Source organism: Acanthochromis polyacanthus, chromosome 20, assembly GCF_021347895.1.
Source record: "Acanthochromis polyacanthus isolate Apoly-LR-REF ecotype Palm Island chromosome 20, KAUST_Apoly_ChrSc, whole genome shotgun sequence".
In the NCBI taxonomy this organism is placed as follows: Eukaryota; Metazoa; Chordata; class Actinopteri; family Pomacentridae; genus Acanthochromis; species Acanthochromis polyacanthus.
The window spans coordinates 22360128-22386497 of NC_067132.1; the positions used below are offsets into that span (position 1 = coordinate 22360128).

The window sequence follows — 26370 nt, forward strand, 5'->3', positions numbered from 1 at the left end:
CACTCACTTAAAGTCTCAAAAGTCCAATAAGAAAAAGTACAAACACAGACGTCTTCTGCACAGTCAGTCCCAGCTGTGTACTATTATTTTTTGTGTTCGACCACTTTACCTGTAACTGGGACAGCTGCTACTGAATGTGCTACTCGATAAAAGAAAAATGTTTCTGCTGGTACCTGTTCAGAGAAAAGATAAGAATGATGTATAAATGTTAACTTGCTGTTGCTGGGAAGGTTTCTGTTATAATTGTATGATCGTGGCTCTGGACTCTGAGGGTAACTTGTTTTTCTATTACAAACCAGATAAAACGTTAAGACACCCATGCCGTGGCAAACTGCTTTGGTTGTAGTTGATTTGACTACATTAATGTTTAGGTTGAGATTTCCAAGAAATGTTTTAACTGCTACTTTTTAAAGGAAATACTGCCATTAAAACACTTTGTTTACAAATCAAATTTGATTGCATTTTTTTTCATATAGCAGTAATTTCAAAATAAAAGTGCAGAATACATTACTTTTAAATTCATTATTTAATTTTACAAATAAAAATGTGATTAATCGTGATTAAAATGTGAATCATTGCCCAGCACTAAAACGTTTTAAAATGTAAATTTTACCAGTTAAAATTCAAATCAAAATTCACTTCAATGTCGTAATAAATTTTAAATCAGTATGATATGCTTATAAACAGGACAAAAGAAAACTGGACTCAAGGAGTGAGAAGGGAATATTTATTGCTTATGACAAGAACAACCCAGCCTACATGGTTTCCACTCCTGACAATGGGAAGGTGGAGAAGCACAGACTGGTGAAGTTTGTAATCAAAACATCTGTTGAACATCTGACACAGACAGACATAACATTTGATGATGATGACTTTGAGGTACAGAACAGGGTGAACAAGAATAGACAAAGAAATGATCAGAGTCCATACATAATGGAAACCAGGTTTCAGTCACTATACCTAAGGTGAACAGCCAAGGACAGACAGATGAGACCAAACATGAGCACAAGCCTTTCTCACCCTTCCAGAGTGAGAAACAAGCCAGGTTACTTTAGTGAATATGTATTTAGTGATGAAAGTGAGGATCAGGTACAGATTAACATAGATTAATGTTACAAACTGATGTGAAACATACCTTTAACATTAAGGAAAGCTGTAACCTCACCTAAATCAAGGAAATGGGTAAATGCGATGGATGAAGAGATCCAGTCACTGAGAGAAAATAACATTTACCCTGATAAAATTGCCTGAAGGTAAGAAAGTGGGGGGGGGGGGTAAATGGGTGTATGCTATCAAGAACAATGTTGATGGAACTCACAAATACAAGGCATGATATGTAGCCAAAGGATACAGTCAAAAAGTAGGTGCAGACTATGGTGAAACATTCACTCCTACTGCCAACATGGCCAGTGTAAGATGATGGAAAAAGCAGCACAGGAAAACCTGATCTTACATCAGATGGATGTCAAAACTGCCTACCTACATGCACCAATAGATTTTAAGACTTACTTGGAACCACCAGAAGGTTATGAAGAGAAATCTAGCACAAACGAAAGGTTGATGTATAAGCTGGAAAAGTTGCTATATGGACAAAAAAATCCGGCAGAAATTGAAACAAGACTCTACTTAAATACCTGAGATAAAACAATTTTTCCACAAAGCCCAGGTGATCATTGTGTTGACATGAGGGAGACAGACAATGAGAAAGTGATCATGATAATATGGTTGATGATTTAATAATTGCTGCAAGTGATGAAAATGTACTGAATGTTGTGAAAGAAATGCTCACAGCAAGATTCAAGATGAAAGACTTTGGAAAACTGACACATTTTCTTTGGAACTGATTTTGAGCAAAGTGATGGACATGTAAAAATGTCACAAAAGAAATACGTTGAAAGGATTCTTGAAAAATTTGACATGCAAAATTTGTAAAGCTAAAGGGAAACCTTGTGAACAAAAACTGAACTACGCTGATGATGCAAAAATGTGTGATAGAAAATACAGAAAGCCCCTTGGAAGCTTACTTTATCTTGCAACATGTACAAGACCAGACCTGGGGCTGAATACATAGTGTTAGCTGCTACTACTCAGGAATGTATGTACCTAGTGCAGCTATTAGGGCATGGACAAATGTAACGACACACTTCCTAAAGTCTATGAGGGTAATCAGGGTACAATAGCTTTAGCTAAAAATCCTGTGAACAGTCAGAGATGCAAGCATGTTGAAATCAAATATCATTTTGTAAGGTCAACTGTAAATGATGGGGAAAATAAGTTTGGGGTATTGTCCAACAGACCTGATGGTTGCAGATGTTATGGCAAAGCCTGCAACAAAATTTAAAGGGTTAGGGTTAGGGGCTGTTGCTTATATACTGTTTCCTTTGGTGCCCTTGTTATTGCCTGTCTTATTGAGAAAAATAAAGTGATTCCAGTCAAACCGGACTGATGCCCCACTGTTCTGAAATTATTCCGGTCTAGCACTGGGTGTCCACGTCAGAACTGCTGTGGAATTCATCTCTGCTAACATTTTGAGAATGTTCACCAAAATAAATGATTTACTCAGCTACATGTAATCAATAGTAAAGTCTGCAGTCTGGAGATCAGTCAAGGCTCTGCGGGTTGCTCCCTCTCTGTGGTGCGCAGATCTGAACAAGCTCCCTCCAGCATCCTTGGATGTGACGTTTCAGGACCCCCTCCAGTACTGACAGATGCCTTTTTTCCATTTTCTCCCACCCGTCTCACACACACAATCCACATCCAGCTGTCTCTCGCATACAACATTGTCATCGGCCTTACATTTGGATAATGATTGTTTCTCTTTCAATGGCACAGTAATTAATCTCTGAAAAGATGACATTTATTACTGTAGCTCAAAACTAAAAATAAAGAAAATTACAAAAGACGTTTGCGGTCAAACTCTCAGGTTGGATTAGAGTCTCTTATGTGGATCTCTCCCTTGCTCTCTTTGTCACGATTCCAGATGGCTCACCAGCATCCACAGCACCTCGTTTCACTGGTGTTACTGGTGTTGAAGCTGGAAGAACAAAGAGTGGCTACAAATCAAGAATACTATAGGAATAAAAATGCAAAAAGCTCACTCTATGGCCAACAAACATACCTAGTTGTTTTTCAATGTCCTCCAACAGCTTCTTCTTTTTTTCCATTTCTTGGTTCTTCATCTTCATTTCAGGAGAATTAAGGCTTTTTAAGAGATCATTTCGCTCCTTTTCTGCATCCTCCCTCTTTCTCACAGCTAGCTGGTACTGTTGGAGCAGCTCTGTCCAAAAATGCCCCCAGAAACACATAAGTTAAAGCACAATCTGACTGAATAAGACCAGAAAAAACTTTAAAATATGATGACAGCAGATGTCACCTATGTCTCTAGTAAGAGTATGGTAGGGGGCTCCAAACAGTGGCCATGTCGGTGTGTGTGGGGCTTTGTTTTGTGCACCTCCAAACACGCCCTTGCCATCGATTTTGTCCCCCTGCCTGGTCAGGATGGTGGGACACGGCGACTTGTTCTGCACCACCTGTAAGAAACGACTCATTTAGAGGAAAAACGACCACCAGCCAGTTAACACCACACCGTTCTGTCAGTAAGCGTCACTCACCGCTCTCCTGTAGCTGTTTGCAGATTGCAGGTCATCAATCAGAATAGTTTCTCCCAGGAAGTTTTTAAACACTTGAAGGGAAAAATACAAGCCAAAAACTTTCAGACCTGTTTGTAATTTTTTTAACTATTGAGAGAAAAATTCCATACTCATGTCTCAGTATGGTTCTGCTACACCAGGGCAAGCTATGTAAATCTAAATGGCAACTACTTTGAATTGTAAACCCCCCTCCACCTGGTGAGGTTGGATCCCAGGTGGAAACACTTACTCTGAACTCTGCACGAGTGGCAGGGAAATACAGTGATCTGGACGCCTCTGGGCAACCACACAGGTTCTGGACTCTACTATAAGCCTGGCATGATACAACAACTCTGTAATGTGACACTGAGCAGCAGAAATCCATCTAAGGCAGCTCACCGATGCCACAGCTCTCCTGGTCATTGGGGCAAATCAGCAGCTCTCTGGCGTAGACCGGGTTCCCATGCGGATCAAAGAGTGGACGACCATTTCTGATATGTGGCAGGGGCCTGCAAGCAAATTAAATTTTAATATTCTGAAGTTTTTCCCTAAAAGTAGAAAAATCAAACCACAGATGTTCATTTTCAACTCTGAATTAAAATCACAATGCAAGTATTTGTGGCAAATTATGGAATATAAATTATGTATGTGCTCAATGTTCTCAAGAATGTTCTCAACTTCAAGGCATAAAGTTGTTTGTATAAGGATCCTTGCCTCTGCCCTGATTTGCTGATAGCCTAACTCCCTCTCTTCTTTCTCCCTAAGTATGTGCGACATCCACTCAGTGCCAGGTTGTCAATCTTGATATGCATTCACTGGTTCCCCTGCATTACCCTCTGATGCACCTGCTGCCAATCTGAACCTTGTTCCTCCTCTGGAATGCCTTTCCCTGGATCTACCATCTGCCTTCAAGCCTAGAGCTTTCCACAAGCTGCGCCACTACATTCCACCTCCATCCATAGACTCTAAGACCCCTCTCACTCACTCCTGGCTGCCAGCCAGTTAAGTGGAGTAGCTTATTTGCTTGCCTTGTGTTCTAGCTAATAGTAGCTGCTAGTTATCCCTTTACTTGTGTTCAGTCTGTTTATCTGACTCGGCCACAGTACTGTCCCTCTCAACCCGGCAGATGGGTCCCCCGATATAAAAGAGTCAAGTTCTACTGAAGGATTCTGCCTGTTTAAAAGGGAGTTTTTTCTTGCCACTGTTGCCTTAGGGCTTGCTCTGGGGGTTCAGGCATATGGGTTCTGTAAAGCGTCTTGAGACAATTTGAATTGTAATTGGCGCTATACAAACAAAACTGAAGTGAATTGAATGGTGTGTTTCTGCACTGGATTCCTTTGCTCTTTGTCTAAGTTTATCAGTTGAGCTCTACCACACATTCGGTTCCTGGTCCACTGTTGTTGCTGAACAGTCTGCAGTATTCATATACTGCTCCTAACCTTGTGGTACTTCGTTCTGGTTCATTCTCATTCCGTTAAATTTATGGGTTTCTCATTTTTGCTTTGGGTTTTTGTTTGGTTGTTTCCCCAATCATCCTCAGAGTTTGTAATATGTTGCTTAATCTTTTGGATGACTTCATAAATCATCAGCTTAATTTCCTGTTATTCTTGGTAGTTATCCTTCCCAATCCCTTCTTTCTCTTCCTAGCTTCAGTTTCTGCAACTAAAAACTCTTATCTAATCTTCTGGTCTCCTCATCATCATTGTTTTTTTTTAACGTTTTTTGTTTGTTTTTTTTGTTTTTTTTTGCCTTTTTCGGATTTATTGATAGTTGCAGTGGAGACAGACAGGAAAGGAGAGAGAAGAGTGAGGGGAAGACATGCAGCAAAGGGCCGCGAGCCGGAACTGAACCCGGGCCAGCCCCTGTGCATGGGTTGCCCGCATAACCCTCATTGTCATTGTTGTCATAAGGGCAGACACGAACTATTATTTTTCACTATGAGTTTGATAATTGCTTTCTTGATTAACTGAGCAGTAGTTTGTTCCACAGAAAGGCAGAAAATAATAAAATGTTTCCCGGTGTGGCATCGTCACATCTTGTGTTGTCTGATGACTTATCGAAAACTCAAACCAGAGAGACTCAGTTTTCAGGTTAATCTTGTTTATTTTGCATATGTATTTTACAAATGACAATCTTTTAGAAAAATTTCCATATTAATTTCCTATTTATCAATTGAATGGACTAATTATTGCAGCTCAAAGTAACGTTATGTAAAGATTTGGAATGAAAAACTATATTTTATAGTTTTAGGTGTGACAGTTTGCCAGAGTGTTGATTTTTTTTATTTGTTTTTTCCTCCCCACTGGTGTGTTTATGATAAAAAAAAACAGTCATATTAAGTTACATGCAGGTCAAATCGTAACCTGATGCAGACTCTTAAAATTTCAATCATTTGCTGGATAATTTTCTGTAATGTCACGGTAGGCGCTCTTATTGTCGACTCTGAGACAGCCTGTTTAAGAAGGAACTGCCACCAGATCTTTAAATTGCTGTCATTGTAAAGCCTTCTGTGTGGAAGAAGGCTTAAAACAGGAAAGACTGTAACAAAAAGACACACATCTGGAAAGCTACTCAGACGCCAGCAGCAGCAATGAAATGAATGATGGTGTTTATCATCAAAGTTTAACATTCATTTTAAAACAATCATGTGTGTTTAACCTGTTTCCTGGTGGCACAAACACGCTGTCCAGAGCCATGACCTGCTGCCTGCCCTGCGTTTCTCTATGGATCCTCTCTGCTGCTTCTTTAGTTTTGGTTATGATACAGTCCATGTAACCCCTGATGTGCCAGGAAATGACCCACGCAGCAGTATCGTCCTCCACAAAGGCCAGGTGGCCAACCTGCGTTCAAAAGGTAAAGAGTAAAATACATCTCCAAATGATAAATCCTGAAAAACCACTCAAATGATTTTTAAAGGTGCCATTACCGTTCCCAAAACATCCGGCTGCAACATAAAGTTCTCACTTATGGAGCACGATCTTCTGGAATTCCGAATTTTATCAACTTCTTCTCTTTTCTTATTTATGAGTGTGTCGATAGTTTGGCTCTACAAAGAATTATAAATACACAAATGTCAACTCCAGATACATACATATGAGATTGAATTTCTACAGTAGTGTGGCTAGAATTAATAACTTACAGATACAGGTTGTGTGATTGTCATATTCCTTCTGTTCAGCTTATTTCTAAGGTTGTTCTCTTTTTTACTGTGTTCGAGGAGTTGAGCTGGTATGGGAGAAATATTTTCAATGGGAGACATTTAAGTCACATTTAGCAGAAACAAAAACATGATGATATTCTTTGGCATCAGGTGTTAAAAGAAGAATGTTATCTTTGATACACACTCAGTGATAGCAGATTGGCACTAATATGAAAACAATTCAAATTATTTTATACATATCTCTGTTTCTCTGTCACTCATATATAAAATCTCAATATTTCTTTGTCATCAAATCTTACATGTTACTGAATCAAGCTGTTTCTTCAATTTAGCTTGCTTGTCTTCATGTGCAGAAATGGCAACAGTGAGCTCATCTTTCTTCTTGCTCAATGCAGACATTTTCATTTGGTTCTCTGCATCTAAAATGGGTGAATAGAATAAAACATCAGAAGGCAAGTTCAAATAACAGCAGAAGGCTGTACCACGAAGCGAGGTTGATCTTTTAGTAAGGTCTATTGAATCTAAAACCACAGTTTTCAATGTCACAAAGATGGCTCTCCTTTAAGCTGGCTAGATCACCATGGTAACTGATGCTGCACAGCCAATCTAGTCGAGAGGATTTTCTGTTCTATCTTTCATTATGGGACAGTGTCAGATGTAATTGCACTTCTTGAGTCTCACGTTTTAATGAATTAAGTTTAAAGTTGTAGATCTCTAACTGTAAATAAGTGACTGCATTGACATGCACTGTGTTGTAAAAGCAGTATGTTCAACTTACATGATTCAATTTTCTATCAACATTCTTCTCTTGCATCACGTGTTTTTCATTGTAAAATTATTTGTATATTCCTCATAACCCCCCTATTACAACAACCTATTAGTCTTGACTGAAGGGCAGCACACCATCAGTCCACTTTGTGAACAAGAAGAGTCACATGATTGATTGTTGGGAATTTGGGTTTTGATGATCCAGTTTACACAAAGAAAGCCTGGCTATATCAGACTTGCTTTGCAGTACACTTCTGTGCACTGCAGATAGTTTTGCTTTCATTTTGGTGGATTTTGAGATAATGGTCTGAGATTTCTACCACCACAGAAAAATGAAGGAGGGACTGGATTTTCTTTGTGCCCTTGTATTGGTGCTGGTGTTCGGTCCTCCCTTTGGACAATGCTGGCTCAAGTTACTTTATCATGATGGAGTTACTTGTCAAAAATGGCCATTTTCATTGTTTTTTACTTAATATGCCAGCTGGTACCATAGCTTGGAGGATCAATAATCACAATAAAATTAGGTATCAAAACTGATTATGGTATTGTTGAGGAGAATCATAAAAAAAATCAACTCATGAAACACAAGAGAGATGTTAACAGCAACTGTGGTTTAAACATGTAAGTCTATTCAAGAACTTTGGAGAATTTCACCAGTGAACTGAGGCTGGTGTCATTGCATCAACCACCACCAAGCACAGACCTCTTCAGGAAAAGAACTACAACTGTCACATTCTTGATATTAGGACACTACTGAACCAGGGACAATGTCAGAAGATCTTACCTATGCTGAGGAGAAAAAGAACTGAAGTGTTTGCATTTTATTTGGAAACTGAAGTCCTACTATTTGAAGGAAGACTGGGGAGGCACAGAATCAAAAGTGTTTGAAGTCCAGTGTGAAGTTTCCGCAGTCCGTGATGATTTGAGGTGTCATGTTATCTGATGGTGATGGTCCACTGTGTTTTCATCTGCCAGGAGATTTTTAGAGCACTTTGTGGAGCTTTGTGGAGATTGATATCCTGTTCCAGCAGTACTTAACACCTACGCTAAAAGCCAAAACTACCACCAAATAGTGTGATGATCATGATATTACTCTGCTTGAGCTGAAGACAAGCAAGACAAGCTTGTCAAAGTAACCTAGGCTTCAATAACATGTTAGCAGTACCACAGGCTGATCCGCTCTATGTCACACCACATTGATGAAACAATTCATGGTAAAGGAGTCCGAAACAAGTATTGAGGGCGTAAATCAACATATTCTTTAGAAGATTAACATTTCTGTACGGTAAATCCTCTTTTGACTGATGTTAGGAAATACTCTCAAAATCTGAAATACGAGATTTCTGATTTTTTTAAGCTATAAGTCAAAGTAATCAAAATTACATAAAAAACAAAAAAAGGCTTGAAATACTTCATTTAACATGCAATGAATATAGAATATATGCAAGTGTACCTTTTTGAATTACAAAAAAAAAATCACAATTTCACAATATTCAGACTGGATTGTGTGTAAGGTTCGCGGTCACCAAGTCGCCCGAAGCGACCAGAACGATGCCTGGGCGATAAACGGATACAATTTATACATTTCTCATCACCTGGCCAGGCGACAAGCATCTTATAAATAAATTTTTTGTTGCTGACAAACTGCTGCTCCACACTTCAGCCCAGTAGACAGTAATGCGCAAATGAGCTTGTTAACCAACTGACATTAACTCCAAAAGAAGAAGAAAGGAGACGAACACCAAAGAAGAAGAAGGCGAGCTTTGTTTTGCTAATGCTAAAATAACCGTTCCTTTCAGGCTTTTATTTTGAAGGCGTATTTTTAATGATACGGGCTTTTGGTTTGTGACCATTCCAGCAGCACAGGAAGTGTCTCTCTAAGGAGAGGTCTCTTGACATGATGAAGACGCTGCTGAAAAGTCCGAAAATTCACGTAAAGACGAAAGAAAACGGTTTCACTGTTGCTGTCTAGGGAAGGATGTGTCTAAACTTAGAAGCAGCTGGAATGGGGACAAGAAAGGAGTGAAGGATAGAAAGGTGTATTTGTGTTCAAAATAAGGCTGAACGTAAATGAAGGCTTTGTGAAACAGCAGGAACTTCACATTATTTGCCCCCCAGTCTTGCCAAAATTGATGAACTGATCAACAGACATTTATAAGAGTAATTTACACGCGATTTGGTATAAATACATAACGTGCACATGCATAACACATGCCTGTACTCAGCACAAGGTCTTTTTTATTAGAGATTTCATCCGTTGGAAATTATACATCGACTGAGCAGCCTTGGCGGAGTACTGCGCTCTCTGAGTGCTTTTCTTGTTATGTTTTGTCAAGTGCTGCACAGTGAAATGTTAATTGAATACATAGTTTCGCATTTACTATGCAAGTATTTATCAGTAATACAGTGAAAATGAGCGGAAATGTGAATATTTACTTTGCAAGTCGATTTTGGTGTGCGCCCCTAAATTTTCTGGTTGCGCTCCTAAAATGTTAAGTTAGGTGCCACTGTGCTCCTAGGAAAAAGAGTTTGTCTGGAGCCCTGGATTAGAGGACACATCACTCTGTGGCCATGAATCGCACATGCACAAAGTCACTACAGATCCCATCCAGACTTACAGAGCGGGATACAAATGAAAATGTTTCTTCTCTGTCATACTAAAATAAACCACAGCATTTAGCCTCTAGTACAAAAACATATTTTGGGTGTTTTATACTCACTTTTGGTCTCTTCCACAATGTTATTCCTCTCTCCCACAACGTTGATTACAATTAACAATTCAGCGGGGTCCGTGTGGAGGTTTAGCAGTTGCTGGGCTCAAGAGACTGGCACAATTTGAAGATGTTGATGAGTTGATGTAGATGGACATCTAGTTCAACTAAGTTGTGATTGTAAAGATGAATAGAGACTGATTTTTTTTGTTGTAATGAGAGACTGATTATTTCGATTCTAATGGTAAGCAGGTTTTAAGAGAAGAGCTCATTAAAAGAAATTGACTTCCTGAGAAGTTATATTTATTTTTTTATTTTATGTAAACAACGCAAAGTACGGGCCACTAGTTTTTTGTACGGGATACCAGAAATTTAGATTTGGCAAGAGTTGGTGGCCCGTATTTTCCTGTACGGGCCACCAGAGATTTTGACGAAGCTTACACACTGCATTAGATGCAGTAGTAGTCTTGCTTTGATTTCAACAAACGTCTGTTAACTTAAACTCATGCTATATGTATGAACTTTTACGACCCCCTCCTCAATCATCTGTCCACTTAAAACAGTTTCAGAGACATTGTTTCACTGATGCACCACTTTCATCCCAGCAGCGGGGCTTTCTTAGTAAATACATACCATTGTAAAAATGGAATTGGAGCTCAAAAGGACTCAATGGCGTGGGAACATTTGGCACTTCAGGTTGGAAGAGGAGTGTGTATGCGCTGCCATTCTGACCAGGACTGTTCTCCATGATAGCCAGTCTCTGGGAAGAGAAAGTGTACAGTTATTGTATGCCGGGCTCCAGAACACCAAAACAAAGCTCATCCTAAGAAGCGTGGTCACTCACAGTGACGTGAGCCTTTCCTTCCACCAAGTCAAGCCGGAAAGTGTGAATTTTTCCTGCAAACAAAGGGAGGCTTTTGCTTTTATCTCCATTGGTGCACTTTATAGAGACGGAGACCCTCCCGTTCAGGTCCTGCCCTGCTGGGTTTCCATGTGAATCCTGGAATTAATCAAGTCAACTCAGTGCAGCTCCGCATCACAAAATTATTACTTCTCAGTGTTTTTATTAATTTAATTAAGTTAAGGCAGTGTCTGCTTATTTGCAATAACTCTAAAGTCTTCAGAGGATTTAAGCTCACCATTATCCTCAGAGTCATATTCTCAACCAAGGTTCGGCTGGTGATGTCTTTACTGTTGGAAACAACTGGGGTTTGGGGCTGAGAGTCGGGTCCCAGTTTGACAGGCTGATTGGCCACCACAGTTATAGGAATCTAGGAGACAGGAAACAATGCTGAGGTCTGTCTTTTCTCTCAGTGAGAATCAGATGAATATTTTGGCAACACACAAATCATATGACCAAACCTGTCCCTCTCAGCCTACACAGATAAAGAGAAAACACTGAAACAGTCAAATACAGCATAAATAAATGGGAGACAATAGCATTTACTGTTGATCCGTCACACATTCAGACTGCCAGCGCTAAAATATCTGAACTAATGCTAATTTCCAATACTCACTCCTCACTTCCCTTACGAGAATTTTTGGTGATACTTAAATCTTAAGGAATTAAATCATCAAGTGAAAAATATACAGATGTATTCTCGACTCATACATACACATACGTTGAAATATTGCAAGTCTTCATTTGTTTTAACTTTGCTGATAACGGCTTACAGCTCAAGAAACCCTCCAAAAATCAATCTCAAAATATTTTAATATTACAAAGGATTAAAAAAGGTTATAATGCAGTAAAAAGTATAAAGTATGTTCATGTGTCAATACTTGGTGGGGGCTCCCTTTGCTTGAATTACTGCAACAATGCAGCGTGGCATGGAGGCAATCCGCCTGTGGCACTGATGAGGTGTAATGGATGTCTAGGTTGTCTTGATAGTCACCTTTAGGTATTCTTTCTTGTTTGGTGTGACTCAACCCATACTCCTTTTGATAGTAATCCACAGATTTTCTGTATGGTTCAGATCTGGTCAGCACTGCAATGCCATGGTTCAGGAACCATTTTAGAGTGGTTTTGGCAGTGTGGGGAAATGCCAGGTCTTGCCGGAAGACAAACTCTGCATTTCCAAAAAGCTCTTCAGCAGATAGAAGTGTGTAGTGCTCCAAAATCTGCTGGTAGCTGGCTGCATTTATTTTGTACTTGATTATGCAGGTGGATCAACACCAGCAGATGACATTGGCACCCAAATCATCAATGACTGTGGAAACGTCACTCTGGATTCCAAGCAACTTTGATCCTGTGGCTCTCTGCTGTCTCTCCAGACTCCAGGACTATGATTTCCCAAAGAAATGCAAAATGTACTTTCATCAACAATCCAGTTCTTTCTCCTCTTAGCCCAGGTAACATGCTTTTGATGATGTTCAGGTGGATTGAAAATTGGAATTCAACACCTGTATCCTATTTCCTGGAATCTTCACCCTATATCTAAGGGTGAGCCTAGCGATTCTATGAAAGAAACTCATTCCCGCTGCTTGTACTTGCAATCTCGTTCTTTCTGTCACTACCCAAAGCTAACGACAAAAGTTAACTGTTGGTGGACTGGTAAATCTGGAGCTTTGCCTTCTGGCTCACCTCCCTCTTCATCATGGCAGTTTAGTACAACACCTGCATTGCTGTTTATGATGACCTAAGCTGCTTATCCTCCTCCATTTTCCTGTCACTCATGAAGAAGATCCCTAGATACTTAAAACACCGTTTTTCCAGCAGAGAACCATGACTGGTGCTGTGGTGTTTTTTGAGAGGTATGAATTTCCCTTTGTTTGATTCCTCCCCCAGGACCAACTTGCCCTGAGAGAGCCTACCAGGGAATTTGCCCCTGACAACATAGTTCCCAGGATCACAGGGCAAAGCAAACCCCTACCACCAAAAGATGGCGATTCAGGGATAATTCCAGATCAAGTTGGACAGAAACCTAATAGGCATGCATTGTGCAGCAACTGCTTGTGAATTTACAGAGAGCAAACAGAAGAGAAGGCTGAAAACAAATCAAAAATAAGAAGAACTATATCTATAGTATGTAGATTCATCTTTTCTTTTCAGTACTGGTAACCGTGGGCATTTTGAAAAGTTCTGTACATGCTGATTCCAGATTTTTCCTATTGGTCTAAAATACATAATTAAGGAAGCTAAAATTTATTCTTTTGTTTCTTTGTTTTCTAGCATTATGGCATTATAACTGTATCATACTACACAGAAGACATTTTTAGATCTCTCTCCTCCTCTAGCCATGGTTATGATGTTTCTACAGAGATGCAGAAAAAACACAGGAGATGCAGTAAAAAATTGGTCCATAGTGAATACAAGTATGACAGGAGAAAAATATGCCCAGAACCGGTTGGGGCTGTGATGATGCACAAAATAAAAGTGTAACAGTCAGAAATTTCTGGGCAATTTATTCCGGACAGTGTCTAGAAATAACTTGTTAATGTGTTGTGATGCTTTGACTACATGCTCAGTATTTTCAAACCAACCTGATCACTAAACAAAAGTTTAGTTTCTCGCAGAGAAAACTGTATGACGTGCGGTCCAGCATGTTCTGGAATCTGTTCATCTCTGCAGAGAAACACACACAACATATTCTTTAAAAGATACAGTTCTACATCTTGAAAAATATGTTGAAACCTTTAATATACTACAAGCCTGAGGCTGCTACAAGCACGTCACTTGCTTACTATACTTTAGCAAAACGAATGGAAATGGATGGAAAAAGTAAGTTTGGCTTTCAACATAGTAACAATATTTGCATGCAGCACCAACACCTCTAAAGCTTATGAGTTAACACATCTCACATGCTAAATCAGAATCAACACCAAATTGTAAAAATGGTGCAGTACCTTTATATAGTCTATGCTGCTAAATCTGGACAATGTCAGGCTAGCATTTCTCCCCTCTTTCAGATTTGTGCTAAGCTATCTTCATATTGACTGTACAGTCACACAAGTGGCATCAATGGTCTCAGGAAACTCTTGGTAAGAGCAAAAAAATTTAATAAATTGATCATTTAAAAATCCTGCAGCAAGTTAAACAGAGCAGAAACAGACCTGATGTTGAAGCATGTTTACCTAAAATAAAAGCGGCCATCCTTGTCATGTTCCATCGGTTTACTACACTTCAGCTCGGTGACCTGTACAGAGATGTAGGAGAATGCAATCCAACAAATATTAGATTTAAAAAAGCTAAAAAATATAAATAAATCACAGTCTCCCTGCCAGTCAGCCAGTCACCCACTGTTGGTGGTGGTGTTCCTCCTGATGACACTCCATGCCAGAGAAACATGGACACAGCTGTTGGGTTGAAAGTTGTAATTGGACTTCCTTCCTCAGACACCACGGTTACTGAGAAAACTGCACAGACACAAAAACCCTTAGTCTGCCAGACAGAGAAAGAGAATTAACTGATCAAACACAAGTGCAAACCTGGGAAAATGCCTCCAGCAAGAAACTTGACGTTACTGTCGTACTCAGCTGACAGTTTGACAGGTTTGCTGCGATCAGGGATGATAGTGAGGTTCACTGATGGACCAGGGATGGGTTTCTTGTTGAAGAAACCTGTAAACTGAAGCTTATAGCACCCCCTAGTGGACAAACACAACATTAACATACACTGGTAACTGGTGGAAGAGCAGTTCTGTCTCAATTTAGGATAGTATCATCCATCCATCCATCCATACACCGCTTTATCCTCACTAGGGTTGCTGGGGGGTGCTGGAGCCTATCCCAGCTGACTCGGGCGAAGGCAGGGGTCACCCTGGACAGGTCGCCAGTCTGTTGCAGGGCTACATATACAGACAATCACACTCACATTCACACCTATGGGCAATTTAGAATAATCAGTTAACCTCAGCATATTTTTGGACTGTGGGAGGAAGTCGGAGTGCCCGGAGAAAACCCACGCATGCACATGGAGAGGACAGTATCACAGGATTTTTATTTGATGACTGATGATGCACTCTGCTATTATTGCATTACTATCATTAAAAAATTACTTTTTTGTAATGCATTAAAAAGAAGCACTTACTTTGGACCGCTCACACTTTTAACAGTGAAAGAGGCTTTCCCTTGAGCGTTCACAGGTTGTGACATAACAGCCGCTGTCACCTAAAACAACACAAAGATCTCATTCCATCTCTCCAACTACATTGTTCTGTGCATTTCAAAAGCTTCAAATCTGCTGTCAAAAACTGTAATAGTAATTGTGCTGCTTGTCAAGCTAACCTTCAGTGTTGAGGGCGATCTTAACTGAACCACAACCCTCTTGTCTGGAGAAGGGTTCCCCCACTCATCGTACAGCTGGACGAGGAAAGGTTCAGGAATACTGTGGTCACTGAACAACTGCAAAGGCTTAGAAACACATAAAAACATGAGCTCCTATGATCAGTAATGTGAACATAAAACAACAGTATAGAACGCAACTGTGAGAGAAGGTTTTTAACATTTTTTACCTGCTCAGGTCCACTGATGAGCTTAAGCTCTGCAGGGACGCCAGCAGTCACTTCAATCTTGATGCGCTCCACAAAGGTGGCGTATTTGAAGCACATCTCTCTGTGGCCAAGAGGTCCTGAATTGAAACGTACTCCCGTCACTGCAACTGAACTGCTGCATTCCTGATTGGAACAAACACAGTTTACATTTACTCAGTGATGAAACAAAGTTTCCAGTCCTTTATTTCAGTAAATGCATCACCACCACTAGCACAGTTTTTGTCAGTATTGTATTAATATATATGCTGTTTATGGGCCGCACAGTGGCTTGGTGGGTAGCAGCTAGAAGATGCCCGGTTTGCGTCCCAACCTTCCCTGGATCTTTCTGCATGGAGTTTGCATGTTCTCCCTGTAGATGTGTGGGTTCCCTCCGGGTGCTCCAGCTTCCTCCAACAGTCCAAAAATCTGCTGAGGTTAATTGGTAATGCTAAATTGTTCGTAGGTGGGAATGCAAGTGTGATTGTCTGTCTCTATATGTAGCCCTGCGACAGACTAGTGACCTGTCCAGGGTGTCGCCTGCCTTCGCCCGAGTCAGCGATAGACTCCAGCCCCCCCAGTGACCCTAATGAGGATGTATAGATGATGGCTGGATGGATGGATATATGCTGTTTATGTACTGAATATTCTACTTAAATTCGTGTTCTTTCAAATATACAACTGGATGGAGGAAACAGAAAGTCACATCAATGCATATTTTACATTCATTAATCCACATTTCAGTAAAAAGGGGCATCTTTGAAATAAATAGTACTTTTGCACAATTATTACAAATTCATTAACATTGTAGCAGCATTGTAATGTTGTGGAAAGCAAGTTGAGGTGATTTATCTATTCTGAAGTCTGTAATATTGGGTAGTTTCATTCACTGTATAACACAAGCAGTAATCGATTCCTCAATCAAACGAAATTACCAAAAATGATGGTTTCACGCCTAAAATGTGACATTTTGCTGCTTTTCCTTCCCTTATATTACAGTAAATGTTATATTTTACATATAAATATATAATCCATAACAGTAATAGTCGTTTTTTACTGGCCAAATATTGTAAATGTTATTCCTTTGAAGAAAGCAGTATCTGGGTGTCATTTCTCACTGAAATATAAAGTCCTGCCCCTCTATGGAAACAGCTCAACCATGGCAAGAAGCAAAATGTCTTCTGTACAGTATAACAAAGTTATATAGCCAGTCCTCATAATAAAAAAACACTTATCCAATTTATTTTTTATTTACTTTACAAAAACTTTAAAAACATGGAATGAATGGGTACAGCATGTTCATGTTGTTCAAAAATGGTAGCTCTACATACTATAGATGGTTTACTCCTCTTTTGGTTTCAGCCCACTTCAGCCAAAAAGTCCCAGAATTTTTTGTCATGTAAGTGTTGGTTGCAACTCAATCACTAATGGTCTCTCAATTAGACAGACAAGCAAAAAGTTTTTTTTTTTTTTAACTAATCTGGTTAATGAAAATGATTACGTTTAAACACATAGAATATAGTGATTTTGAGGAAATATCACAATGGTAGGCTGACTAAGCTCTGTGATTCAGGTCCTTCAACCTGATATGTTGAAGGACCTTTGGAAAGTTGAAAATCCAGCGAAAGTATCTGTTTTCACAGTTTCTGGCTCCAATAAATAGCATGATTTTGGCAATTTTTTAAAAAGATGAGACACCTTTCAAAAGGTTACAAAATGAATGCAGCTGAGAGCTTTGAACAAAACTGCCTTCTGAAATGCAGTAACGTAGTAACAGAATAAAATGTAAATACTCTCGTCAAGTACAAGGATTAACAAATTCTACAGTACATGTCATGACTTGACTACTTTAGCAACAGCCACATGTCCATGAACTAACTAACATATCCTAACAGTATGAGGGATGTCACTGCCTTCCAAAGATGTCCAACTGTCAGCACTCTACAACAAAGCACTTACACTGTGTCTGAATTTATAAGGGATAGTCATTAACAGATTATAAACCAGAACTCCTTTAATTCCTAGCATTACAATGACCTCTGAACAAACAGCCCCATCCTTTCATCAGGAATGCTTCTGATGCTGCCCAAGCACAGAGGAAGAATAACGACTTCTGAGTCGTTCCTTATCTGACGAACTCAAGCTTTATTAACCTTTTTGTTTAACACTCTCACGCATGCAACCAGAACCAGGCTCTACATGATGTCGCAGTGGGGAGATGCTATAGATTTGAAGAGGTCAGTGTACAGGCAGAAAGGCACCTTCAGTGTGCCTTTAATTACAGGAAAATACGTTGCACATCTGGACCTAAATCTGATCACAGAACATTTCATACACAGTGTAATTGTAAATAAATGTGGCCTTGTTTGTCTAGGAGAAAGCTCAGATCAAATGAAGGTAGCATGAGTGAACAACTACATTTGAATTCTCAGGAACACAGTTCTTTCAACATCTGCATGAGAAAGTGTACTTTCCCTTTGTCTCTGTTCCTACCTGCCACGTAAAGATGATGGAAGATTTATCCAGACCTTCAGCTTCCACACTCATGTCCCTCACACAGGTGGGGCTAAGCGTCTTGGTGACGTTGTCATACTGGTCCACAGGCTCCAAGTCTGCATGAGGAAAACATTTTGTCTCAGCTAAGATGCAGTAAATTAAATAATTGTGCCATAAGTATGATTGATCAGGATCAAACTCACTGATGTTTCCAGGTAGGACTTCACCGAGCCTCACTGTGCTTTGGGGAAGAGTTACTTTTAGCCGTGTTGGTTCGTCTGGATGAGGACTGCAGGAGAAGGAGGGAGACTTTAAGAGATACACATCTGGATTTTAAAGCAAAAGTCTTACATTTTAAAAAATACTTATCGGCTGTCCTGTGGAGATTTAGATGAGAAAGATACTAGAAGAGCAATACTAGTCTCATATCTGTTGGTTAAATGTATAACTACAGATATGAGATTATTTAGTTGATTAGCTTAGCATTAAGGCAAGAAACAGCTATTCTGAATCTATTTGAGGCACAATGTGTTATTAGAGTTCACTCATTGAACAACATAAACAAAGGAAATAAAACATGCTAAATTGTAACCTTTAACCCTCTGAAACGCAAGACCCAGAAGCAGGTTTAGATTTTGTTTGTCCTTTAAAAATTTCCAAAATTGCACCAATTATCAGAGTTAGAAATTGCAAAAACAGTAAGAATCATTGGATATTCAACTCTCCCATGAGTTGAACCAAATCTGAGATTAATACTATATGTCATCAAAAACTTTAACCTATCCATCTCATGCAAATATTTGCCAGAAATAATCCATTTGCACCGACCAGATTTGGTAAATAACTAAATAAATCTACACAACTGTAGGGCTATTAGTGACTCAGCTGTGAACAATGAATGACAGTTTTACTCTACTCAAAATCTCACCGTTCTTATTCTTCTTTTACTGAGATGGTTGACAATCTTTGTACAGAAGGATGTATTTGCTGAGTTTTAGACTGAAAAGCTTTTTTTATACTCATCTTCTGATGGTTAAAATGATCTGTGCTCACTTAAAATCTGAGGATACGAACATGACAAAATTTTAAAAACAAAAATGTAAGTAGTGAAATGTCTATAGCATGTAGAGTCACCAGATAACATCCACAAGCTGCTTGGGTTCAGAGGGGTAAAGGTGCAAGTAGGAGGCTCTTATTGGCATTGGCCAGGGTCAGACAAGATTATCAGTTATTATACTAAGATAAGCAGCTGTACTACTGTAGCTGTCAGGGCCCCTGCCTGGCCTTCTCCCTGGTTTCTGCATCAGTCCCCACCTGACCTCCTTTTACCTCCTTCTTCCCCTCAGTCTTTTATTGTCCCTCTCTCTTTCCTCACCATTCAGTACTCTCTTGTCTGCACTGCTCTCCTGCAGCTGTTGTTAATAATCATGATTAAATCATCGGGAACTCCAGATAGCTGGTATCGTGTAACTGGTGTTTTAATAAAATCCTTTCGACCTGTCCTGTCTGTAACTGTGTGCCTGCACTCTGGGTTCAGACCCATCAGTCCCTGACAGTAACTTCATATTTAGTGTACAGACAGGAGAGTTGCATCTACTGCAAACACATTCAACACATTCAGTTGCCGTTACATGATCTAAACAAAGCAGCCTAAGAGTCTGAAAGGGGTTTTGGAGTCAGAGATGGAGCTTACGTTATGGTGAAGGAGACAGAGACACTCTGGTCATGGTAGGACACCTGGAAAACATGCTCTTCCTTCACCCGTGTGGGTACCTGGATATCAGGCAGCTTTCCCTGGATCAAATCTTCCAGATCTACATCTGCCATCCAGCTCACCTGAAAATCAGGGATCACAGTCAGAGTGCAGCAGAAAGCTATAAAATACAATAGCATGTAAAGGTTTTATTTATTGCTATATGCGGTTTGTTTCATTTATCACCACTTAAACAATAAACTACAATGTCTCCAAAATAAAAACCAGCAAGAAGACACAGTATATGTCAGACTCACCTTGATCATGGAGGCTATTTCAGCACTGACCGTTACCTCACTGCCAGCCTCATCATACAGTCTGTAGAACAGGTTCTCCAGCACTCCTCCTACTACCCAATTTATCTTGTCATTGTTCCTCAGCACAAGTTTGTCAGCATCTGCACTGTAGACCTCCATCATGGTCACTCGTGTGCTGGGATTCACCTTCAGCTCCCTTATGACTGACGCTACGTGCCGTTGACTCTAACAGAAAAACAAGGAAGAATGAAGACACTGCAAACTTCAATTAAAAGAATATTCTATCAAACAGAGTAGTTTTTTTGTACTTCAAAAACTTACAGGGATCTCAAAGTGAGCTTTGCGCACTTGTGGCTGCCCATCGATTATTTTCAGGTTTATGGGCTTTGTCGTAAGCTGGCCAGCTCCTGTGTTGCTGCAGTCAACTGTCACCGGTGGAAGTTCCTCAACCTAATAATGTACCAAGAAAAAGATGAGGAAGAGTCAACCAAGAAGGGCTGAAGAATGAATTAAGTTCACAATTTGAAACAGCACAGTAAGAAAATCACAAAGGCTGAAATTCAGGACATACGAGAAATTAAATGGGGAGACTAATGCTGTACTTGAATTATATCTCATTTTAGCTTGCTTGAAAAGTGATGAAATATAAATTCCATGCTTCAGGTGTGCACACTGTAGTTCAGCTAACATGAATCCAATCTCATTATTAAATAGTATAAAACATAATAAAAATAAAAATAAAATAATAATTACAAGAAATATAAATTATTACAATTTCTCAAAGGTAGAAATTGGAAAAAACTAAAGAATTAGGTAGAAAGTATTTGTTCATTTTTGTGCCATGGTTTGGACTGTGGAAGCACCGCCGGACTGCATTCCTTAGCTTCAGACCCTCATTCAATAGTTACAGCACTACTAAGGCTATGTTCACACTGCAGGGCTTAATGCTCAATTCCGATTTTTTTTGTGAAATCCGATTTTTTTTGCGAGTTCGTTCACATTTCTAATTAAATGCGACTTGTATCATACAAGTTGTATGTGATCTCCTGTGTGAACCTCACACGACCCAAAAGGTTCCCGCATGCGCAGAAGAGGACACAACAACGACACACGCAGAGAGCGTGTTCAGTGTTTACGGAAGTAAACGTGGACGCTAACAGCATATTTCTAACTTAATCGTTTTAAGGAGAAGGTCAAAGAAGGAAGAGAGCCAGGATTTTGGCCGTTTTGTGGGGCAGTGGCAGCAACGTCTGTCCAGAGAACTGTGTGGGTGCGGAGTCGCAGCCAGGAGTGGTGGGATAGTGATGTGAGAGGCTTCGCAGATGCGGACTTCATTCAGAATTTTCAAATGACAAGGGCGACCTTTATGTACATATGTGAGCGCCTCTTTTTAACACTCTCACGGCAAGATACACGTCTTCCGCAGCCCGAAGACGTGTTTTGCTTGAACGCAGAAGAGTGACGTTTGTCGTGTACAGATCACATATAGGTGGGATAAATGTGACCTGGCCGTTCAGACTGAAGTCTCATGGCAAAAGATCCGATCGGAATTAGGACCACATATCCAAGTGGCCTGGGTCGCATTTGAAAAAATCGGATCTGTGTCATTCAGACTGTCATGAAAAGATCAGATAAAGGTCACATAGGGGAAAAAAATCCGATTTGGGTCACCTGAGCCTGCAGTGTGAACGTAGCCTTAGAGACTGCTCCCATCTTCTCTTGCACTTCCATTACTTTGCCTCTAAGTGCTCCAGCTTCAGGCATTACTGGGACTTGAACTGATACAGCTCAGGATCAACATGTTCCTTGACCACACTAATGTTTGCTTCAAAGGATTCTGGAGGGGGAAGTCTTCCACCTCAAAATACCCTTCTGAAGCACAGGTGTCCAGTCATTCCATTTCTCTGTGGTCCAGGGATGTCATTGAGCAACTGCTGCCTCACACATATCCTCAGTCTCTTCCCTCCTCTACTTTCAGTCAGTGGGGTGAGTTGGACTTATAGCTAGGATAAAGTTACATGTTATCATGGTGACAAACAAGAATATGTCTGTTATTAAGAATTTTCCAATTCACAAGGAGTCTTTGTTGAGCTGGTGCACATACAAACTAAACAATGACTACTTCTGAAACTAATACACAGTTTTAATAAAAATCTGTAAGACAAAATGGGAAACTCTTGCAGCAAGGGTGCTACTTTTAAAAATACAGATTTTTGATGTGGACATTATGGACAGGTTTGGTCTTTTTTTTGAGGACTCTTGTTTGCTTCTTTTGTTTGTTTTGTTACGTGTATATTAATATTTTACTAGATATTACCTTTAATTTATCATAACAGAAAACATCTATATATAACAAGCTAGAATTTATTTACCATTTTTCATTCTATGATATCCATAAATTTATTATCTATAAATGCATATAATTTTTTTTAGATATCTGTTGAATGTCTTCACACACACATCTGATGATTTCCCAACAAACTCATGTCGATACCTTGCAGTGAACTATCTGTCTGGGGTGAGCAGTGATGTTTCCAGCCTCATCGAGAATTTCAACACTAAAGGCGACTGGGTTTCTGTTCTCTACTTTGACTGGCTCTTCTTCTGGCATCACATGGAGGGAATGTGGGTTACCTGGAAAACGCATAATTTTCAACAAGATATTTATTTACCCACTGACAGATATGATGCTAAATAGGACCTGCTAACCAAGTGGTGCTTCTTATCCTAATGTCAGAAGCCAACAGATTAGCCCTTCAACCACAGCAGGGTAACATCTGCTGCCTTTCGACTATGATTTCAAGTCTTCAGGGGGCTTTTTTTCTGTCCTTCTATCCACACAAAAGACTATTTTCCATACCTTCTACTTTGCTGGTCAGTGTAGAATAGGTGGTGCTTCTTTTTTTATTTGGGTGACACTAAAAACCAAATTCGATGTCCTGTTTGTAGTAAAACAAGTCTTGTTTCTCGATTTTTGACAAAAAAAACTTTCAATTTATAAAATGTGTGGGGAAAAAATGTCTATCATGTTTTCCAATTTTCTGACCAGTAGTGCAAAACTCAAATAGATTTAATTTCCAACAACAGAAAAACAGAAAATACAGTGAAGTATTTCATTTGAGTAGCTGGAGCCATCAAATGCTTGGCATTTCTCAGTAAAAAATACTTTCCCCTTACTTAATAATCTTTCTTCAAGTAATCGTTTCAACTCTACTACACAGATAAAATTATACTAAAAATGCTTGCCATCTATATATCATCATTTCAAGAATTTAACCAATCAATATTTCCTACGAACATAATGTACTTCTGATACAAGCCTAATAACTGTTTTAATTTAATAAATAAATGCAGTCTTACCGGGATGAAGACTGATCATTACAGTTTGTGTGTCTGTTTTCAGGCCAGACATGGTCACTTTCAGGTCATAACTCTGAAAAAATAAAATAAAATATAGGAGAGAATAAATAAAACTAAATCATCTGACTCGCTCTTGTCTCTTGAGTTTCAGGTACATTTTCTTGTATCAAACTTCTTGTACACTCTTTACACACCTTATAATACATAAATTACCCTTCCATCTACCTTTCCACATAGCAGGAAATATGTCTGAAGAGCACAGAGATTATTTATTCAAACCTTATTTTGCAAGATTTTTCCTTTCACTGTGACATTTTTGATGGTGAACGTATTCTCGTAACTGTCCACTGTCTCGTACTTCACATCCAGGCCACTAAAAAATAAAAATAATAATATGACAATTTCACAGCAACTACAACATCAGATAAATTAAAGGCACAATTAGTTCTAATAAACCTGTTCATGTGGTACAGATACACGGCTATTTGAAAGATTATGAAATAAAGGTTTGTCTTCCTAATAAGGTATGGAATTTTAAAAAAAAGTAAAGCAACAAAACTGAGGATTTACAAGTTAAGTGACCTACCTGCACTCCAGTACAGGCAGGAGTTTGGGAGGAGGTGCTGTTAAGTGACCATATAGATCTTTAAACTGCAGAGGAATGTTGAAGGGCACCCCTACACGAACACTGGGGCTCACTCTGCCAGTAATGAAGCTCTGTGCATCACCCTCTGAGAGGCAAAAAAGAAGCACAAGTGTCTGTGGAATTCACAATGAATAATGAATACGACAGTAACATACTCTGAGCTCTGCTTCTCCTCACCTTTGATGGTGAATTTGAGAGTGAAGTTTGGAAGCTGTATACCTCCAACGACAGGAGCATCATTGTCTTTCATTACGGTGTTCAGTGACAGTGTGTACTTCCCCAGCTGGGTCAGATTCTCTGTCAAGGATGACAAGTTTGCTCATATGTGATCTTTCAAAAAGCAAATATTTGTGCATAAAACACAAACGCATGAATAATAATAAAAAAAATGAAAAAAGAAGTGTACCCTTTCTTGTGAACCAGTAGCCCTGCTTTGGTCGTCCTTTGGCAACAACAGAGAAAATCTCATTGTCTTTTCCACGATCTATGGATGAAACAGAGAATTTATCGCAGCATTTAGAAGGAACAAACACAGTTATAAACTCTACATCAAGAAGAAGAAAAATAAAAGCCACAACAAAGTGAAGCTAAAAAAAATACAAGTAAAAAGAATATTAAGTGACATTTAACACTTTTTGTTGAGTAATACACCAGGTTTTTTCCTTCAATGTTTTCAATGTAAGGATTTGCTGATTTGCAGGTTTTTATGGTGTCTACAGCCCTTTTCAGACATGGGATATGAAACATTGCTTCCCTCATCAGTCTGTAAAAGTGACAACAATCTTTTCTTCAGACATGGGTCACTTTTCTGTTCTGGACATCCTCACCACCATACTGGAGAGAGCCACAGTCCACACACAAATAATTGTTATTTATGCATTAACAGACAACACACTATATAATGTATAAAGCTAATATTGCAATGACAGACTAAGTCTAAACTCCAAGTCCAAATAACAAACAGCCCTGTTTATTTCTGATTCCTAAAATCGGTGAAACAGAAAGCTCAGGACTCAACCTGCAGATGAGTAGTAATAAAAATGAATAAACTAAACATCTAACTGCAGCTATTAAACTGTGTGACAGATCATCTGTTTGAGGTGAAGTAAAGTACACATTGTGACCTGCTGTTAGACTATGATAAATCCTCTCTCCGCGTCATGAGATAATTTCTAACTATAACTAATTACTGAATTACTTATGTTGCTTGGTACATAAATGTACACAACTATTTAAAGTTAGAGGTAGTCCTAAACAATTTAAACCAACAAACTTCATGGATGGGGGGAAAGGGAGAGCTCAACACATGTAAAGTATTGCTGCATGTCATTGTTTTCAAATTAAAAAATAATGAGCAAAAAAGGAAATGCTAGAGAGTTGGTTGACATTATGCAGAGAAGGAAGGTGGACATACTGTGTGTTCAGGAAACACAGGTTTGCCATTCCTGCCTTCTAGTTTAGAGTAGTTATCCTTCCGTCTGCTGGGCGGCTCATAGTCTGTGTTCTGACTATCTCAGTTTCTGGTTCAATTCTGGTTGTAGTTTTTGGCTATTATTTGTAGTTCCTGTATCCTTGTATCTCTGCCTTCTGTAAAATAAAAGTCTTTATTTCGTACCTTCGTGCTCCATCTAATTTTTCAGCGCCTGAGCCTCTTAGAAACCGTAACAGAGGGTTAAGCATAACAGTTCAGTGTTCAGTGTGGAACAGTAGAAATACATTTTCAGTTATAAAGGTCAAATTAATCAATTCATTAACAGTGTACCAGATTATTCATGAAACAAAGCAAGTCTGCAAAAGCATGAATTCAGGAGAAAATGTGAATGTGCTACAAATTAAACAATAGCGATATCATATTTTGCCCTTTTAAATAAGTATTTTTTTACAGAATAGTTTTTCTTATAAAAATATGTAATCAACATTTATAACATATGGAAGAAACTGGAGCTCGACATACTACAGATATTCTACGACTTACATTTTATAAGCTCGAGCAAGCAGGTGTTCTTCACACTACTTTACGAATCAACTCTAGAATAACAGTTCATCATGTATGTACTGCCAATAACTATTTTATTGATCAAGTATGTTTCATTTTCTGTGACAGGCTGGCGACCTGTCCAGG

At 39.2% G+C, this 26370-nt stretch overlaps 1 protein-coding gene across 1 annotated transcript in view; it reads right to left on the reverse strand.

The window, feature by feature from the left end:
• Positions 1-2910: 2910 nt before the first annotated feature.
• LOC110960872 (structural maintenance of chromosomes flexible hinge domain-containing protein 1-like) overlaps positions 2911-26370 on the reverse strand; it is a 40134-nt gene continuing 16674 nt past the window's right edge. The window contains exons 18-47 of the mRNA XM_051940370.1: positions 24655-24732; positions 24426-24545; positions 24189-24333; positions 23882-23975; positions 23603-23675; positions 22737-22876; positions 20564-20692; positions 20243-20467; positions 19926-20068; positions 18436-18521; positions 18230-18348; positions 15722-15883; positions 15495-15620; positions 15298-15377; positions 14697-14854; positions 14509-14624; positions 14343-14404; positions 13752-13833; positions 11408-11539; positions 11113-11268; positions 10902-11028; positions 7089-7208; positions 6769-6854; positions 6556-6675; positions 6288-6469; positions 4029-4138; positions 3612-3682; positions 3374-3530; positions 3119-3277; positions 2911-3034 (exon numbers count right to left, since the gene is read on the reverse strand). Coding sequence (XP_051796330.1) covers positions 2940-3034; positions 3119-3277; positions 3374-3530; positions 3612-3682; positions 4029-4138; positions 6288-6469; positions 6556-6675; positions 6769-6854; positions 7089-7208; positions 10902-11028; positions 11113-11268; positions 11408-11539; positions 13752-13833; positions 14343-14404; positions 14509-14624; positions 14697-14854; positions 15298-15377; positions 15495-15620; positions 15722-15883; positions 18230-18348; positions 18436-18521; positions 19926-20068; positions 20243-20467; positions 20564-20692; positions 22737-22876; positions 23603-23675; positions 23882-23975; positions 24189-24333; positions 24426-24545; positions 24655-24732 — 3653 coding nt within the window. The 3' untranslated portion in view covers positions 2911-2939. The remainder of the gene's footprint in view (positions 3035-3118; positions 3278-3373; positions 3531-3611; positions 3683-4028; positions 4139-6287; positions 6470-6555; positions 6676-6768; positions 6855-7088; positions 7209-10901; positions 11029-11112; positions 11269-11407; positions 11540-13751; positions 13834-14342; positions 14405-14508; positions 14625-14696; positions 14855-15297; positions 15378-15494; positions 15621-15721; positions 15884-18229; positions 18349-18435; positions 18522-19925; positions 20069-20242; positions 20468-20563; positions 20693-22736; positions 22877-23602; positions 23676-23881; positions 23976-24188; positions 24334-24425; positions 24546-24654; positions 24733-26370) is intronic.